Source organism: Nuphar pumila, chromosome 8, assembly GCF_984573655.1.
Source record: "Nuphar pumila chromosome 8, dmNupPumi1.hap1.1, whole genome shotgun sequence".
In the NCBI taxonomy this organism is placed as follows: Eukaryota; Viridiplantae; Streptophyta; class Magnoliopsida; order Nymphaeales; family Nymphaeaceae; genus Nuphar; species Nuphar pumila.
The window spans coordinates 90955287-90974922 of NC_143256.1; the positions used below are offsets into that span (position 1 = coordinate 90955287).

The following is a 19636-nucleotide window of genomic DNA, read 5'->3' on the forward strand; positions in this document are numbered from 1 at the left end:
TATTACTCTACGGTTTTGTTCTTTTGTAAGGCAACTAACAGAGAGTAAACTTTGAGGAATGTTTGGAGCATAAAGAACATTTCTCAACTGTAAGGAGGAGGATATAGAAATATTTCCCTGACCAACAACTGGGGAGGAACTCCCATCTGCTAATGAGACTCCTCGATGAACAGTAATATCCTTTAGATCTGAAAAAACAAGTGAATTTCCACACAAGTGTCTGGATGCACCAGAGTCAATAATCCACTTACTGTCAGTCGGATGAAGATGATTTCTTGTTGAGTAGGCAACACCAGCTACAGGAGGGGTGGAACTCAAAGGACGAAGAGCTATCAGTTCATCATATTTAGCACGACTGAGGGTGATACTACTGTCACTTACAGAGATATTATCTTGTACATTTGTTGCCTCGAGAGTAGTAACATTTGTTTTAGGAGCATATGACTTTGATGAAGAAGAGGTTGGCCGACCATGCTTATCCCAGCAACGATCTTCTAAATGTCCAGATTTTCCATAGAATGTACATTGAAGTTTTCCTCTGCCTCCCATACCTCGTCCTCTGATATTCTGAATATTTCCACGCCCATAACCAAATGAGACAACAAGAGCAGATGACTGAGTCACAGGCTGAGATTGTGGAAGAGAGATAGCAAGTCTACTCAGACGATTGTATGCATCAGCAAGAGTAGGTACATCTGATTCAGTTAACATTTGGACTTTTGCAACAGAAAATTCTGAAGAGAGACCTGTAAGAAACCGAGCAACCATAGTTTGTTCTTGATGATCTTTTTGCTTCGAGCAACAAAGAGGCCTGTGAGCATTGAGTCTTTCAAACGCAGCTTTGAAAGAGGCATAGTACTGGGCCAAGGTCTGATCTCCCTGCTGCAAATTATATATCTCATGTTCGACTTGTAGGATACGACTCACATTAGTCTCTTGTGAGTACGTATCTTGAAGATTATCCCACATCTGTTTGGTTGTATGATAGTAAATTAAACCATCTACAATATGGGGTTCGACACTATTCATGATCCATGACATAACTATGTCATTATCTTCGTCCCAAGTAACGTATTTTTCAACCTTTTCATTAGGTTCATCTTCCAACAAAATATGTTTTCTACGATGTCCAGATACCGACATCATAAAAGTTCTGGACCACCTGGCATAGTTAGTTTCATTCAACCTTACAAAGGAACCATACGAGATGGGATTTGCAAAAGCCTTATACTCCCCAATATGCTCAATTTTGGAATCACATTTCGAAGTTTCACCCATACTGCATATTGAATCCTATTTCAGCTTCAAAAAAAAATCAGATTTACTCACGTGAACAACGTGTGTTATAATCACACGTCAGGCAAGTCCACGACTACACAGGCTGCCACACCTGAAATGAAATCTTGACAGGCGACAAGTGACCCAAACAATAGTGTGTGGTACAATCACACATCAGCCAATACTACGACCAGCAGCAGTACTCGTTAAAAAAAAAAAAACTTCCCACAAACAACATATGTTTCCACACAGCAGAGAATCACAGCCTGCTGCTTCCACGAACAGAAAACTGATATTAACATTCAGTTTTTCACAGCACTCATGTTACGACTGAAAAAAAAAATCACGACACAGCCTGCTGCTTCCACGAACAGAAAACTGAGATTAACATTCTATTTTCACACCACTCATGTTACGACTGAAAAAAATTCACGACACAGCAGGAATCACGACTGCTGATATTTATGTTCTGAAACATGAAAAACCAAATAAGATCTGAGAAGAACTCGGCACCCAGATTCACGACCAACGACAGCATGTTACGGCTGAAAAAAAAATCACGACACAACAGGGAATCACGTCTGAAATCAAACACCCAAATCGACTTTAAGGAGAACTCACCACCCAGATTCACGACCCACGATAACATGCGCACGCAGAAGCATAAAAATCACGACAGTTGCTCCCATATAAATCACGACAGCCAGAAACTTTCATTTGTTTTTTTTTTTCGAGCAACCAAAAAAAACTTTTCATATCCAGATTTTAATGACACACAATCATCGTGTCACAGATATGTCATCAGAAAAAAAAAATATGAGCAGCACACTTGTTTCCAACCCTTTCAGTTTTATTTGGTTTTTTTTTCTCGTTGGTGAAGATCGATCACGCTCCCGAGATCTACCGCTTTGATACCATATGTTGATAATCTGAAAATAAATACAGAAACAGAGGCAGAGAGAGAGAGAGACAGCTGTATAGAAAAATAGAACTCGTCACTTTAGATTAGGGCTAATCTCTATATTAAACAAAGAGAGTCCAAAGAAAGAAATTACACTCAAGTCCCTTATTAAACATTCAAATTCAAATAACCTCTAGTTTAGAAAAAACTTTTAACTAAAAACCTCTTAGTCTCAACACATAGTATAAAGAAAACTTTGAATCCTTAGATTCAGATCTCTTGTAGGGATTTATAAATAGATTGGATCTAGGATCCATATCAATTAGGGTCCATATATATATATATATATATATATATATATATATATATTATAAAAAGAAATAATAATAATAATAACAATATTATAAAATAAACATAAACTGTACACCGGGATCCATAATGGGATCCGACTTGCGGGTCCATACCCACACCACATTGGGTGTCACGGATCCAGACTGCGTCTGGATCTTGGGTCTCTGACTCGAACCCGAGGTCGTGCCCCATGTAAAGAGGTAAGTAAAAAAAAAACAAAAACAAAAACAAAAACAAAAAAAACAAACAAAAGCCCTACCCGATAAAAACGAGTGTTAGGGTTAGTTTCTGAACCCTAACACAGCGTGTAAGTGAGGAGGCTGAGGAAGGGGGATGCGTAGCCGACGGGTGAAGGGGAGGATAACGGATCCCCTTCCGACTTTCGTGGCACCCTTCCACATCTCGCCTCCTTCCTCTCCCATTTAGCTGAACCCTCTCTCTCTCGGTCTTCCTTTCCGGCCACCAGCCGCCGGCAACGCTGCTGCTGTTCCTCCTTCCCTCACGTACTCCCTCGACTTCCTCAGCTCGTCAGAGTAGTTTTTCTACTCTGTTTAGTATTTTTGGGGCAGCTCAAGTTTTCCCAAAATCCGGGACTCGAGCAAGCTTGTGAGCGTAATTTTCTCATGCGAAATCCGCATTCATCGTTTATCATTTTCAGTGTCAAAATTGGTGTTGCATGTTGACACTACGATAACGAATGTGAGATTAGAGAAAATCACAAGCCATAAGTTGGCACATGATATTGGTCATTTCAAAAGTTTAGAATGATGACATTATATCTTTGCAAATTATGTTGTTGAGGCTCCTATTGAGGACCTAGAACCCTTCCTCGTAACATGCTCATAGACATGCATGACATGCGAGTAATAAGACGGATGTTGAGACGGTCATTCGACCTCGACCAGTGCTATGAGCACATTGGTAAACCACATTACAGATTGATTGATTATCGCCTTCACAGGTAAGATGCTCGATTGGGTCAAAAGAGCAGAGCATGTAGAATGGGTCGTTGGTTAAGTAACCCCTGACACACCCATTTGTTTTCTTGTTGTCTGTCAAGGGAGAGGACGGATAGGTACACACACTTCGATGGACAGATTGTTAACAACCATTCTACGAGCAAAGACTCGGTGTCCCCAGTCATCGGAGTTAGAGGATGAGACTACCAGATATTATCCTAGGTGATAGATCTTTTGGACTTCTGCAGAAGTAGGATTCATCCGTAGCCACGAACGCCTTTGGGGAATCCTCTCTTGGCTAACGGCCGTCCCCTTAGGAACGGACTCAACTAGTTATTCGGGTTATTCAAAATACATAGAATAATAGACGCCCGAACTAGTCTCAATTGTTTCTACGAATCACGTTTGCGCGTACCCGCAGGCCAGTTAATGATGAAACATAAAGTAACTTGTGCACTCTACCTAATAAGCATAGAATTGTTGTTTTGTTTTATGCTCAATGATTTTAATTCATTATTAAATGTTTTGATATATCGTGCAACATGTGCTAGTTAGACTTTCACTTATAAACTGCTCATGTTAGTTCAATAATTGTTTAGTTACTTATCATGCATAGTTAATTATTTATGCCTCTTTCAGACATTTTTGTCTACTTGTGCACCTACTAGTTTTTCACGAAACTAACTCATTTTATGGGTATAGGTGATGATTAGGTACTCAGCAGACGATGTCGCGATTGCGAGATGTCCTCAGGATCCATTGTTTCCATTCGCAGCTTTTGTCGTGGTCGTTTTGGCTTTTGTTACGGGTTTCTTAGAGAAATCCAAATTTTGTACAAACTTGAAATTGTTTATGATATAAATGATTTCATCTGGATATTTGCAAGTTATGCCTTTGTCTTTTATGCTCTTTTAGCTAATGTGCCCAAGATTGTCGATTTGCCCTCTTTTCTTTTAAAGAAATACTTCCGCTGATTTTATAAATAAACTCTGAAAAGAAAAAGGATTTTCTAGCCTTTAAACCGTTTTCAAAAGGTTTACAAGTTCGGAATTTTGGGGCGTTACAATGGGAACTATGCATTGACAGGTATGTGCACACCTAAGAAAACTATGCTTTGATGCGAATATGTGTATGCAAATGACATGAGTAATGCATAATGAATGAAAGCATGCCACTAAATTGAATATGTGCATTACGTGAAAGCGTGCAATTATCATTATTACTGTATATATGAATGTGCACTTAGAAAGTGTGTGCATACATGAAATCAATGTGTTTGGCATGTACAATCCTGCATAAATGTTCTCATGTACTTATGAATCATGAACGAATGCATGTGTGTTAAGTGGTTTCATGAAAGTAATTTCACATGGAAGGTGAACACATGCATATGACTATGGTAGCTCATGCACATTGTTAAATTTGTATGAATGAACGTGCATTTGGAATCATGATGGTATCATTGCATAAATTGCATATTGCTATGATTTTTGCATACGATGCATCGATGTTCAAAATGAATCATCATGGGTCTGGTGGGCCTTGAGCTTTGGTTTGCACTTCTTTTTATATATTTTTAAATGTATCAGAAGGCCCCCAAACATCCGAATGCACCAATTCAAATGGTCTTGACGAAAGAAAAGTTCTAGTTGGAAACGGAGTAGACTTCATTTTTCCAAAAATACAATATTTGCAACTAATTTCTTTTTCCTTACAAAATTTGTTTCCAAAGGAAAAAAGATACATTTTAGAATAACTTGGATGGCCAAGTCTTTTATGCCAAGTTTCCATATTTTTTTCTTGGACATAAGAACACAAATAATTTGTGAGAAGGTCTAGATGGTCCATATAGTAGAGGTTTCTCTTCCTATGGCCTTGCCCAATCCGCTTCCCGGACCGAAGATCCTGCACAAAGCAACCATTAGATGAGAAAGATATTTCACATCCATGGTCGGCAATTTGGGAGACCGAAAAAAGGTTTAAATTTAGTTTGGGAACTCTTTCTTTTGGAACACAAAAATTTTGAGAATCTTTAAAAGAGCCAATACTTGAAATTTTTAAAAAGGTTCCATCGGCCGTAGAGACACAAGAATCCTTTGAGTTGGTGCAAACATCAACAAGTGCATTTTCATGGGGGGTCATATGAAAAGAGGCTCCGGAGTCAAGGATCCAAGAATACGTACCGGGTGATGATGTAGAAGCAATAGCCGCACCTGATGTGGAGGAAGAAGCTTTAAGAATTTGTTGAAGAGCCATAGATATTTGCCCAAGAGTCTCTTTGAGGTCACCATTCTTGCCTTCATCTTCTTTGGTGGTAGCTTCTTCAAGAGAGGTCACCTTAGGCTTGAAAGTTCCATTAAGCTTTGGGCAAGCGGGTTTGATGTGACCCGGCTCATAGCAATGATGACAAACAATCATTTTTCTTCCTTTATTATAGTTTCCTTGTTTCCCAAAATGGACATGTTTATAGGTTCTTACATTGTTACCGGGTTTGGATACGGCAAGCATTTCATCAACATGTTTACTCATGCCAAGCCTTGTCTCCTCTAGAGTGATTTCGGCAATGGCATCCTCAATTGAAGGAAATATAGATCTATGGAGAAGTGAGGATCTCACTTGCTCAAATTCGGAACGTAGCACAAAAAGAAATTGAAACAATCGTTCTTGTTCCATTTGTTTTTGTCTTAATTCAATATCTTTCATAGAAACCCATTTTGGCTCTAAAAGAGCCAATTCATCCCATAGTGAGTTTAGGGCACTATAATAGTCTTGAATGCTAGAATCACCTTGTTTGGTGGTTCTAATCTTTTCTTGCAAAAAATACACTCTTGCAAGATCCTTTTGGGTATACATACTCTTCATAAATGACCAAGCCTCATTGGCCTGACGAAATTTAGCTATATTAGCACATACCTTAAGATCAACATTGTTCATAAACCACGAAAGGATTTTCGCGTGATTGCTTTCCCAATCTTCCACTTATTTTTTATGCTTTTCAATGGCCTTGAGGCGAGCATCTCTTTCAAGAGCCTTTTCTTGACCTCCTTCGTTCTTCGTGAGCATAAGTTTAGGTTCTGGAACGGTACCCATGACAAAACCCCAAAGTTTCTTTCCTTTGAGGTTGTTTTCCATTGTCGATGCCCACATCATGTAATTCTTCCCATTGAGCTTGAAGGATAGGTCGATCTTTGCCTCCATGATGTTTCCAAGAAGTGAGAAGAGATACACAAAATATGAAACACACGAACCACACTTTTCCTTCAAGAATCGAGTGGCTCTGATACCATGTAATGAGATATTGCAGAAATATAAAGAGTGCTTATAAGCACTTACAACAATGAATAAAAGAGACAATATCACAAGTCCACTAAGGGACAATACAAGCACAAGCCTTTAAGAAGGCAACAATATAAAAAGCCTCTTATTGAAAAGAGAGAGAGCTCTCAAGAATTCTACCATACAAGGGGTTCACCCCTATTTATACAAGAGAGAGTGGAAGGAAAAGGAAGGCCAAGGGCCTCAAAAGAAGTGCCCAAAAGGGGGCTCCCATGGAGTCGTTGGGAGCCCCCAACGGTCACATTTGTGACCGTTGGGGATTCCAACGACTCTATGGTTGGAGCCCCTTTTGGTTCCTAAAAAATACAAAAAAGAAAATAAAAAAAATAAAAAACTGAAATTACATTTTATCAAAAAACAAAAATAGTTGTTTTCTAAAACAACTATATAAAATTACAAAAATACCCCTATCGGGTATTGATGTAATATATATATATATATCAATATATATGGGGTACATTTTAACAATTCCTTGTCAGGTCGTATATCTCCCGGACCGAGCGATCCGACGTGGATCTTGTGTTTTTGCTTACCATAAAAAGTTATCGTGAGCTGTGATGATCTTCTAAGATTGTTTGATATAGCCAGTTATAAATTTATAGTTTGGCTTTCTGTTTTAGCATGATTATATGCAGGACTCATATATGAGAATCAGATCGTTAGCGATTTTAGATAGAGATCGTGTCTTGGACCTTCTATGGAAGGGTGGGTTTTTCTGAGAAGTATGACGCCTTAAGTGAGTCATAACAGGTGACAGTTGGTCGCGTAAGGCCTTGAGAGATGGGAATAGATAAAGGTTGTTTAGGACAAGCGTTTGTTAAAAGTAGTGAGGGCGACAAACGATGACCTGATAATGATTAAATGCAGAGACCCCGTTCTAGGAATGAGAATAAGCTTGTTGCGTGGTAGTTCCCAGCTTATGATCAAATGAATCGTCTTACTATGTTTTGACAGTTGCGTTGCTTACTTGCTTTGAACTACTTATGTGCTTGCACTACTGACTCGCTTGCACTACTGACTCGCTTGTACTACTTACTCGTTTGCACTACTTACCCGTTTGTACTGCTTACCTGTTTAACTGCATATCTGCTTTTAACTGCATAACCTGCTGAATTAAATGTACTTAATTCAGTTTCCTGTAGTCTCTCTTGTGCACCTACTAGTTTTTCGCGAAACTAACCCATTTTATGGGTACAGGTGATTATTAGGTACACCACGAGCGATAGCGTGATTGCAAGATGGCTTCAGGACTTCTTCTTCCTGCTCTTAGCTCGCGTCCTGGACGTTTTGGCTTGTAACGGATTTTTCCGTGAGATATCCGAATTTTGTGAGTCTTGGTTCTTTTAACTAACGTGCCCAAAGTTGTCAGTTTGCCTTATGAATTAACCAAAGTATAGTCTTCCGCTGATTTTATAAAAAAAACTCTGAAGGAAAGAGATATTTCTAGTCTCTTGCCTGTTTTTCTGAAAAGGTTCGCAAGTTTGAAATTTGGGGTGTTACAAAAGATGTGCACAATGGCACTCAAACAACACTTGAACAAATACGCACAAAGGCGTAAAATAATGCAAACATGCACAAATGCATGTAACGAGAATATATTGAATGAAAAAAGAAGAGCTTGAGACACTAAGCAATGCATAATACAAGGGGAAGTCCCCTATTTATAACACACTAAAGAAGGCCTTGGAGGGGCTCCAATGTAGTTGTTGGAGCCCCTCCAACGGTCACAATTGTGACTGTTGGAGGGGCCCAACGACTATATTGGGCCACCCAAGGTAGGTACAAAGTACAAAAAATTTAAAAAGAAAAAAGTAAAAAAAGAAAAAGAATACAATCATATTCCTAAGTGGAATATGCGTAAAATGGAAAAATACAGAAATACCCTTTTCGGGTATTATGATCAAAATAAATAAATATATATTAGTATATATGTATAGAGATATGTATACATATATATAATATATATGTATACGTATCTTTATATATATATACTAATATATATACGTACATAAGAATTACATTTTTAACAATGGCAAATAAGAGAACCAGATTGAAAAGCAAGAACGGTAGATAATAAAAGAAAAGGAGAAGCACGCATAAGAAGAGGAACCCGAGAAAATAGCGATTTCAATTTTTTTTTTTTTGCAGACGGAGCAATAATCAGAACCCAAACCTGAGCAGGAAGATACTTTGTCTTCCTGCCTCTTTTGTTTTAGGGCTTTTTTTATTCTATAATATCAGCGATATAAAGAAAAGGGAATATGAATGGGTTATTGAACAAATAAAGAGTCTAGGATTCGAAGGGAAAAATAAGCAAGGAGAGAAATAGATTAAAGTAAATCGACCCAACAATGAATAACAGAAGGATTTTTAGTTTTAAGAAGAATATTAGGGAAAAGAAGAAGAGTATCTTTAGGAGAAAGGAAAGATCGATGAAATATGGGAAAACTTGACTGTTTATCAGCAGTATTAATCTGATCTGCAGGGTCTTATCCTTGCCTAAGCTCTGATACAATGATAAAATCCACCTCAAAACTCGAGCCATGTTATAAGAAATAGAGAGGGAAAAAAAGAGAGAAATAGAAGAAAAGGAGAATAATGGGTCGTGAGATGATCTGATTCACGCCCTTTCCTTTTTATATAAAATACAATTTTACATAACCAAAATACCCTTATTAATAAAAGGGAATTACAATATGTTACATACGGAAAAAATGGTCAGAAATTCCCGTGTGTAAAACACGATATTTCTAACATCTTCTTCCTAGATGGTTCAAGGAATCTCTCTCTCTCTCATTTTCATCCTCAACCCTCTTTATTGCTTGTTGTTTCAAATTCCAAGAGAGAACATGGATTCCAACACAAGAATTGACAAAATATAACTTCATGCTTCATGTGAGAAGTGGAAAATAAGCTAAAAACTGTGAATTAAAAGATACCTGTGAAAAGTGTCTGCCTTGGTTGAATTCTTCTGACTTCCTCTAGTGCCTGGCAAACAATTAATGGAGCTCTTTGACAACACTACAACATGAATAGACCAATAAGAATATACGAAGGAATAGCTGACCTTTAGAAGCCCAAAATGTGTTGCAGATGATCGATCTGGTCTCAGTGCATCCTACAGAAAATAAGACATAAGCCTGTATTCGAATGCTAACAGAATAAACATTCCTGGTCAGATCAAAACACTGAAATGCTTCACTCAAATTCTAATGGAAATGCAAGAAATTTGGAATTATACCAAAATCAGGATTTCACAGTCCTTGAGTAGCAAATATGTCTCCTCTGGAATCTCACTAGCATCACTGCAAATATAAAGTAAATTAGTGACAGAATATGTAACATACTACTCCAATTGTAACCAATTATCAGCCCCAATTCTGCTCTAATTATAATTTTTGTAAAAGTCAAAACCAGAGTTACCGGAAGCTTCTTAGGTAGGTAGGAAGCTCGCTTCCCGGAAACTCATTTCGGAAGCGCGATACTCCTCGCTTTTGAAACTTCATGAGAATCATGATTCCCCCATGCTTCTTCTTGTAATGAAATGAAGCAAATATAGAGAGACGTCACGTATCAAGTCACTTATGGACTTGCAAGAACACAATCAATCAAGAAAAACACTTGATTGATAAGTCACACCACCCACACAAGGGTCAAAAAGATTCTTGTATTGCATAAGAGTGCTCTCAAGAAGCATGGAAAAATACATGGGCACAAGGGCCCTTTTATAATACATGGGGTCTCAAGAGAGCAGCCCAACTAGCTGTTGGGCTGCTCCCAACGATCACATTAGCAGCTCCAACAGCTAGCTGGAGCTGCCCAATCACTTCACCAAAAAAGAAAAAGTACAAAAATAAATAAAACAAAAAAAGGATAGTCAGCCCCTAGTGGGCTGACGCCTATTATAACTGAAATGATTGAAATACACTTGAGGGGTATTTCGGTTTATATATATATATATATATATATATATATATATATATATATATATATATATATATATATATATATATATATATATATATATATATATATATATATATATATATATATATATATATATATCTTAACACCCTCCCTCAAACTCATGGTATAACAACCGAGAGTTTGCCAAGTAGGAAGTGAAATCTAAGTGACAGGAGCGCTTTGGTGAAGAAATTTGCTAGTTGATACTCAGATGGATGTAAGGAAACGTGACGGTCTTCCTCAGGAAGTCTTCACGAACGTAGTTGCAATCCATTTCAATATGTTTTATCCTCTCATGGAATGTATGATTGTTTGCAATGTATACAACGCTCTTGTTGTCACAACATAATCTTGAGGGTTCTGCAATGTGAACTCCCAAATCCCCTAATAGTTGTCTCAACCATACAAAGTCAGACGTAGTTGTTGCTATGGCACGGTACTCTACTTCAGTGGAAGAGAGGGACACCTTCTGTTGCTTCTTGCATCACCATGAAATTAGAGAATCACCTACAAAAACACAGGAACCACTGGTTGAGCGTCTATCATTCACATCCCTCTTAGTCATAATCAGAATATGCAATAACTTCTAACGAGGAAAATGATAACAGAAATAATTCATAATTAATAAAAATTTTAATATATCTAATAATTTTCATTACAGCACTCATATGTACTGTAGTGGGAGCATGCTGAAATTGACTAACAGAATGAATAGCATGAGAAATATCAGGACGAGTAATAGAGAGATAAGACAAAGCTCTAATCATTTGTCTATATGGGGTTGGATCCTTCAAAGGTTTTCCATCATCTTTCTTTATTTTCGCATTTATGACATATGGAGTATCAACTCGTTTTTCATCTAAGAGTCCTGACCGTTCTATGATCTCTATTGCATACTTAGTCTACGATAAAAAATAACCACAAGGTGAGTAAGTCACTTCTATTCCAAGAAAGTATAGTAAAAAGCCAAGATCTATCATATTAAAGTTATCTTTGAGCACATCTTTGATATGATTAACTCTCTACTTGATAATCATATCATCAACGTAAAGAAGTAATATTATCATTCCTGCATTAGAAGACTTAACAAACAATACAGTGTCAGTATAACAAGATTTAAAATAAAGTTGTGTCATCACATTATTGAACCTATCATACCAAGCTTTGGGAGCTTCTTTTAAACCGTACAAAGCTTTTCGTAACCAAAGAATTTTTTCATGTGCTAACTGGTGGAGGATCCATGTAAACTTCCTCATTGGGATTACCATTCAAAAAAGCATTTTTTATATCCATTTGAAAGATTGGCCATTTTTTAATTGATGCTATAGAAATAAAGGTTCTAACGATGGCCATTCGAGCGATTAGAGCAAATGTCTTGTCATAGTCTATTATATATTCTTGACTCTATCCTTTGGATACTAGCCTAGCTTTATATCTGTCTAATGTTTCATCCCATTTAGTTTTTATCTTGTAGACTCATCTACATCATATAGTTTTTGTAATATCGTGTTTTTTCACACTTAGCCAAATTATGATTTTTCGAAAATTTGGCCAAGTCTGAGAGAAAAATCGATTGGACCCCGTTATTTAGACCGATGTTTTTGAGTCTGAGCCTGACTCAGGTCTCATTTACAAGGTCGAGACGAGCCAATCGAAGTGTAAGAAAGAGTTTTAAATTCGACCTTTAAATTCAAGTGAAATTCAGGTTATTTTCAGGTAGAGTTCGAAATTTGATAGTAGTGTAATATGTCGTTGGATTCATCTCAAAATGTCGAGCGCAACGATATGTTACTTTGCTGAATTCGAGTTCCAGTTGGCTTGATAATCGCATTTTTTTCTTAAAAATGAGCAGTTTGTCGGTTTGGATTTGGATCGGATTCGGATCCAATGCTTATGATTCGAATTACTATAGATTTGGATCTTATTTAAGACCTACTTTAATCTGGAATTTAATCCAGATCTTGATCCATTTTCGTTTTGGGTATGGGTATGGGTTTGGATTTTGGATCTGGAAACATATCCAAATTCAATGCCCAACGTTTTTACAAGCTTTAAATTTTAGTTTGGGGCTTTAAATTGGAGTTAATTAAGTATAAAAAGTCTTTCTAGTCAATTTGACTATTTTTGAAAGCTTTTAAACCATTAATAATTAATAAATACAAAAAAATAATTATTTATTTAATTTATTTTTATCAATTCCTAGTTTGTAATTAGGGCTGAGTAGGGCCTCTTAAAAGAGTCCTCCTACTTACCTAAGAAGGCTTAAGAAGTATTAAGAAAGACTTTTAAAAGAATTGGAAAGTTTTGAAAAAAAAGTCATGGAAATTTTAAAAATTTTGGAAACTTGAGAGAGAGTTTCACATATTAGAAACTCTCCTTCTCCCGCCCATTTAGAGAGGGTTGGAGAAGGGGGGAGGTGTCACCTCTCTCTCGTTCTATTTAAGAAAAAGAAGAAAGAAAGAGGGAAAGAGGAGAGAGAGAGAGAGGGAAAGAGAGGGAAGAGAGGAAGAAGAAAAAGAGGGGGAGCCTTCTTCTCCAACAACCCCTTTTTCACCATCATCTTTCATTTTTCTCCATATTTTACGAAAGTACGGGTCTTCTCTTTTGATTTCAAGTGAGAAATCGAATGCCGGTTTGATTTTATGCCATATCTAAGATGGAATTTCATAGAAAAGCGTTTATATGGCTGAGTTTTTAAAAAAAAAAATACAGATCATCCTCCATGGCTGATTTCTTGTTTTCTTTCATCTTGTTCATGAGAAAAAAAAATTATGTACTTGTTATAGCAGATTTTTTTTTATGTAGAAGTGGTTCTTTTAGAACCCTCTTGGGTGAATATCGATGTCAATGAGTGGATCTTGATATGGGCTGGTTTGATGCATGAGAATATAGGTTGCAAACATATTGTATGCATGTATTTCTCAGAAAAAAAATTGTGCATAATGTTTTGTTTATTGAGAAAGCTGATTATGCATGCATTCTTGAATGAAAAATCTTAATTAAGCTTATTGCTCATGTTATATTACTGAACATGCATAGGTTTTAATTTGTTTTCATAAGCATGTGCATGTGAGCATGCTTAAACATGTATATTTGTGCCATGAATCCATAAATGCATGATTGCAATTCTGAAGATATTTCATTATATGTCTTCCATTTACCTGAAGATACTTGGTTCATGCACAATCTTTTTTTTTAATATATATATATACATATAAAATAATTTATTTTTTTTATGAGGTTCGGGCTGCCGACAGCCAGTCGAGGGGCATTCGGCTAACTGCCAAGCCCTGGCAGCACCTACATAGGCCCGGCCTAGGCCTCTGCAGGTTCTGCCAGACCCAGCCGAGTGACCTTGGCTGGGCTGGCAGGGTCCTGCCAGACCCAGCCCAGCCAAGAAGCTGGGCTGACGCAAGCCTGGCAGCCCCCTGCCTCTTTGCTCTTCCGGCACTGAGCCCCTTCCCTGCGTACCCTTTGGCAGGGATGGGGCCAAACCCCTCCCTGTGCCCTCGTTTTTGCAGGGGAGGGACCGAGCCCCCTCCCTGCACCCTAAGTTTGGCGAGGGAGGGGTCGAGCCCCCTCCTTGCGCCTTCTTCTCCTTCTAGTAGGCAGGAGCAACGCCCCTGCCTCTACTAAGTTTGGCAGGCAGGCGTAAAGCCCTTTGCCTCCCCCTCTGTGCTAATGGGTAGGGGCTTGGCCCCTGCCTCTTTGCTCTTCCGGCAGGCAAGGCGAAGCCCCTGCCTCCCTCTTTGCCTTCATTAGGCAGAGGTGGAGCCCCCGTGCCTCCTCGTTTTTCGCGTTGAACAGGTTCGCAGGGGCACGATGCCTCTGCTTCTTTCACGTCAGGACAGCGACAATGCCCCTATTCTCTCTACCTTTACGATTGAGATAGCATGTTGACGTCTCGCTTTTGCAGCTCGTATGACGGATCCTGCTCGCGCCCCGCATCCCGAGCCGCTTACACCCGCAGACGCTAGCAAGCTCGCAACTCCCCGAGGTAGGAGAAGATTGCACGGACGACTTGGACAATTGAATTGAATACAATTAACTAAAAAGGATAATTAAATAAATATATGTATATATATATTTATACGAGTATGCATTTAACTCAAGGACGCGGTTTCACGATCCTTGTCCTTTACTTTGTGTCATGTCTTTATTTTGTCCTCGCGCTTTGCGCTCAAGCTCATGCTTTTACAAATGTTTCGTTATTGCCTTGTCATTGCAAATGACGCTAAAGTTTTTGCTCATTGCATGTTCTATAAAAGACATTCTCGTGGAAGATGCAAGAGGCATTTATCACTCTCCCTCTTACGACAAGAGTTGAGTCGGGAGCTTAACGATACATCTTCGTCTAAGGAGAGGGATCCATAGCAGGGATCCTGGCTTTTCGAGTAAGCAGTCCTGCAAAGTAGACTTGAGAATTTAGGGAGCTGAGCAAAAGCATCAAAGACTGCCCAAATCGAAGTATTTGGAAGGATGTGATTGGTTGGTTATGTTCATTTATTCGACATATCTCGGGTAACCCTAAATTGGGACTTAAGCGAACTTCTTAGCAGGGTAACTGTTGAGAAACTCGTATCCCATTCATCAAGGCCGGTATCGAGTCATGCGAGGCATGTAGATACCACGATAGCGGATGAGATTCTAGAAAATCGCATGCCAAATGTTGGCACAAGCTGTTGGCTATTTCAAAAGATGAATAATATCAAAAGTAAAGTTTGAGAAACATTACATCTTTGTGAAACGCTTTTGTTGAGGCTCCTATTGAGGAACTATACCTCTTTCATCCTAGAGTACTTATAGTTGTGCACTACACGCTAGTACTGCGATGATCGGATAAGACGGTCGTGCGACCTCGAACAGTGTTAAATGTACAATGTTGTAAACACATAAAAATGGGATCGCCTTCACAGGTAAGATGCTCATTTGGTCAAAAAACTAGAGCATATAGAATGAGTCGTCAGTTAATTTACCCTTGACGCACTAATTCGCTTCTTGTAGTCTGTCAAGGGAGAGGACAGAGCGATACACACTCCGATAGACAGGTTGTTAATAACCACCCCACGGGCAAAGATCTGGCCTCCCCAGTCATTGGAGTTAGGGGAAGGGACTACCAGACATTATCCTAGGTGGTAGATTCCATGAACATCTGCAGAAGTTGGATGCATCCGTTGAGAAGTATCTGCCTTTGGGGAATCCTCTCTCGTCTAAAGTCGCCCCCTTAGGAGCGGACTCAACTAGCTATTCGAGTTATTGAAAGTACATAAAATAACAGACGCCCGAACTAGTCTCAGTTGTTTCTACGATTTGTCTGCGCGTACCCGCAGGCTAGTAATATCGAAACATAAGTTTGTTCACACTGGTTGGTGGGTTATAAGACTTGCTAGTTGTGTGGTAGTTCACAGCTTACGATCAAATGAATCGTCATGTTGCGTTTGACAGTTGCACTGCTTACCTGTTTAACTGTTGATCTATTTTAAATTGCTTAGCATACTGAATTAAATGCTCTTAATTCAGTTTCCTATAGTCTCTCTTGTGCACTTACTAGTTTTCACGAAACTAACCCATTCTATGGGTATAGGTGATGATTAGGTACACAACGGGCGATGACGCGATGGCAATATGGCTTCAAGATTTTCTCTTCTTGCTCTTAGCTCACGTCCTAGACGTTTTTTTGGTTTTGTAATGGATTTTCCTTGGGATATCCAAATTTTGTACTATTTGGGTACTTTAATGAAAGTGGTTTTTCCAAGTGTTTTGCAAGTAACATGAATTGTGAGTTTTGGTTCTTTTAGCTAACGTGCCCAAATGTGTTAGCTTGTCTTTCTGAATTTAATAAAAGAAGAGTCTTCCGCTGATTTCATAACAAACTCAGAAAGGAAAGAGATTTTTTCTAGTCTCTTGCCTGTTTTCTGAAAGGTTCGCAAGTTTGAAATTTTGGGGCGTTACACCCCCCCCCCCCCCCTTACGTCTCCCGTCTCTCTCCACCCACCCCCGATGCGCTCACCTCTCTCTCCCCCCTCTGACGACCATCGTCCGACCCTCTTCCCCCCTCTGGCGACCTCGCCTAACCCCCTTCCCCCCGACAACCACCCGATGTCGCCCGACCCCCCTGTTCCCGCTCCCTCTCCTGCTCTCATTCTCCCCCTCTCGCTCCTCATCCTCCAGCGACCCGCTATCGGACCCCCTGTGAGAGACCCTCCTGCCGACGTCGACGCTCGCCCCCCTTCGCCAATCACCGCTCAGGTAACTCCTCGCCCCTCTCTTGCTCAACCTTCTTCGTCTTCTGTCTTCTTCTTTCTCCCTCCATTACAGCGGATGGGAGAGCTCCTCTCCCTCCCCCTTGCTCTCACTCTCTCTGTCTTCTCGATTTGCAAGGGAGGGGTGTTCCCCCCTCATTGCTCCCTAATCTCTCTCTTTCGTTTCACAAGAGAGGGGCCCAGCTGTTAAAACTGCTTGCGTTAGCTGTTTTATCGTGAATACCAAGAAGGAGGAGGGGAGAAGAGAGGAGAGAGGAGGAGGGATTTTCCTTTGTAATCGGCAGCCACTCTGATTTTCTGTGTGCTGCACTAAACATCATTAGAATAAAATAGGTTTACAATCACCTTTTTATAATGGCAAGATTGCCCCTGGTTAGTAATGTAAAATACATTATAATGGTAACATACACGTGCATATGTTATATATGGATATGGATCCAGAACTGGATCCATAACTGATCTATATTCTAATACCCTCCCTCAAGTTGTGCATGGGATTGAACCATGTGCAACTTGTTCTTCAGATACCAAAAGCGGTTACTTGTGAGACCTTTTGTGAACATATCAGCAACTTGGTCTTCTAAAGGCACATAGACCGGTTCAATCTCTTTGTCTGCTATCTTTCGTTTGATGAAATGTTGGTCAATCTCAATATGTTTTGTCTGACCGTGATGAACAGGATTGAACGCAATTTGTACAGCACTTCTATTATCACACATGAGGATTGAACTTGAGATACTCTCTCCCATTTTTGTAAGAAGATGCCTAACCCAGGTTACTTCTGCTGTGGTAGCTGCCATAGATCTATATTCTGCCTCCGTGCTAGACCTTGCCACAGCTTTCTGTTTTCTGCTACTCCATGAGATAAGATTGCTTCTAATGAAAACACAGTATCCTGAAACCGACCTCCTTTTCAGCTGGGTCTCCTGCCCAGTCTGCATCTGTATAGGCCAATATGTCATGTTTCGGTGTTGCCCACGAAGATTGAGCATATTTGAGTCCATCACCCACCGTGCCTTTTAGATATCGGAGAATAAGTTTGACGGCATCCATATGACCAGTCTTTGGTTCATGCATAAACTGAGATACTTGATTTACAGAATATACAATATCTGGTCTAGTAAAAGTAAGGTACTGTAACATGCCCACTAAACTGCGATACTTGCTTGCATCAGGATACAACTCGTCATCACAAATGTTGAGTTTTTGATTGACAACATTGGGTGTAGGCACAGGTTTGCAATCTGTCATTCCTGCTTTGGCCAAAAGATCAAGAGTGTATTTGTGTTGAGTTAATGACATTTCTCCATCTTATCTGTCCACCTCTACACCAAGAAAATATCTTAGCTTTCCAAGATCTTTCATCTTGAATCGCATACTCAGCAAAACTTTAATTTGTTGAATATGCTTTGGAGCATTGTCAGTGACCACTATATCATCAACATATATAAGCAAGAAAACTACAGTGGTTCCATCCCTGTATATGAATAAAGAATGGTCTAGTTGGGAACGAATAAAACCGTGGTTCTGAATCACTGAGGAGAAGCTTTCAAACCATGACCTGGAGGCTTGTTTTAAACCATACAATGCTCTGGTTAATTTACATACATATGCTTTTGGGTCTCCCTCTGCATAACCTTGAGGTTGCTCCATATAGACCTCTTCTTTTAAGTCCCCATGAAGAAACGCATTTTTGACGTCAAGTTGACTAAGGCTCCACCCATGTTCAATAGCCAAGCCGCGGATAATACGAATGGTTCCCATTTTCACTATTGGGCTGAAGGTCTCATCATAATCTTCACAATATTCTTGGGTGAAACCTTTGGCAACAAGACGTGCCTTGTATCGTTCAATGCTCCCATCCGGTTTATATTTAATCTTATACACCCATTTTGAGCCAACAACATTTTTATTTGGGGGACGACCAACTATCTCCTATGTTCGACACTCATGAAGTGCCTCTATTTCCTCATTCATCGCCTCAATCCATTTGTTAGATTGAGCAGCTTGACAAAACCCAAGTGGTTCTTCATGTTTTTCAACCTTGAATAGGAAAATTTGAAAATCCATAGAGAAGTTATAGTAACTTACCCATTTTTCAATTGGATGTCTTATCCTGCTTGGTCTTCTTGGTGCCTCTATGTTATTGGGGAATGTCATGTGTTCTCCAACAGGTGCATCTGTTTGCACTCTGGGTCTTCTGGTGTAGACGTTCCCTTTGTATCTCTGACATTCTGTTTCTGACACCTTATCTGAAACTGTCTCATCATGTATGTTTTCAGGAGCCAAAGTGGTACATTCAGCCGCATGTGAAATAAGTTCAGCACTGAGCCATGGATTATACCAATTATCAGTCTTAACACCATGTTCACGATCATAGTTGGCTTTATTTTCTGGAAAGCTACTTTCATCGAAGACAACATTTCTGGAAATTCTGATTTTCTTATTGATGTGGTCATAACACCTGTACCCCTTGTGTTCATCTGCATAACCTACAAACTGGCATATAGAGACTTTGTCTTGAAATTTGTTTCTCATGGATTTGTCAACATGTACATAACATGTGCATCCAAAAACTCGTA

General features: G+C 39.2%; 1 protein-coding gene across 4 annotated transcripts in view; it reads right to left on the reverse strand.

Annotated features, from left to right (window-relative positions):
• The window catches only part of LOC149830011 (Metallo-hydrolase/oxidoreductase superfamily protein), a 159502-nt gene that overhangs the window by 40364 nt on the left and 99502 nt on the right, over window positions 1-19636 (reverse strand). For all 4 annotated transcript variants that reach the window (XM_090015676.1, XM_090015675.1, XM_090015674.1 and 1 more), the window contains exons 9-11: window positions 10067-10130; window positions 9893-9943; window positions 9765-9813 (exon numbers count right to left, since the gene is read on the reverse strand). In XM_090015676.1, the coding sequence (XP_089871802.1) occupies window positions 9765-9813; window positions 9893-9943; window positions 10067-10130 (164 nt within the window). The remainder of the gene's footprint in view (window positions 1-9764; window positions 9814-9892; window positions 9944-10066; window positions 10131-19636) is intronic.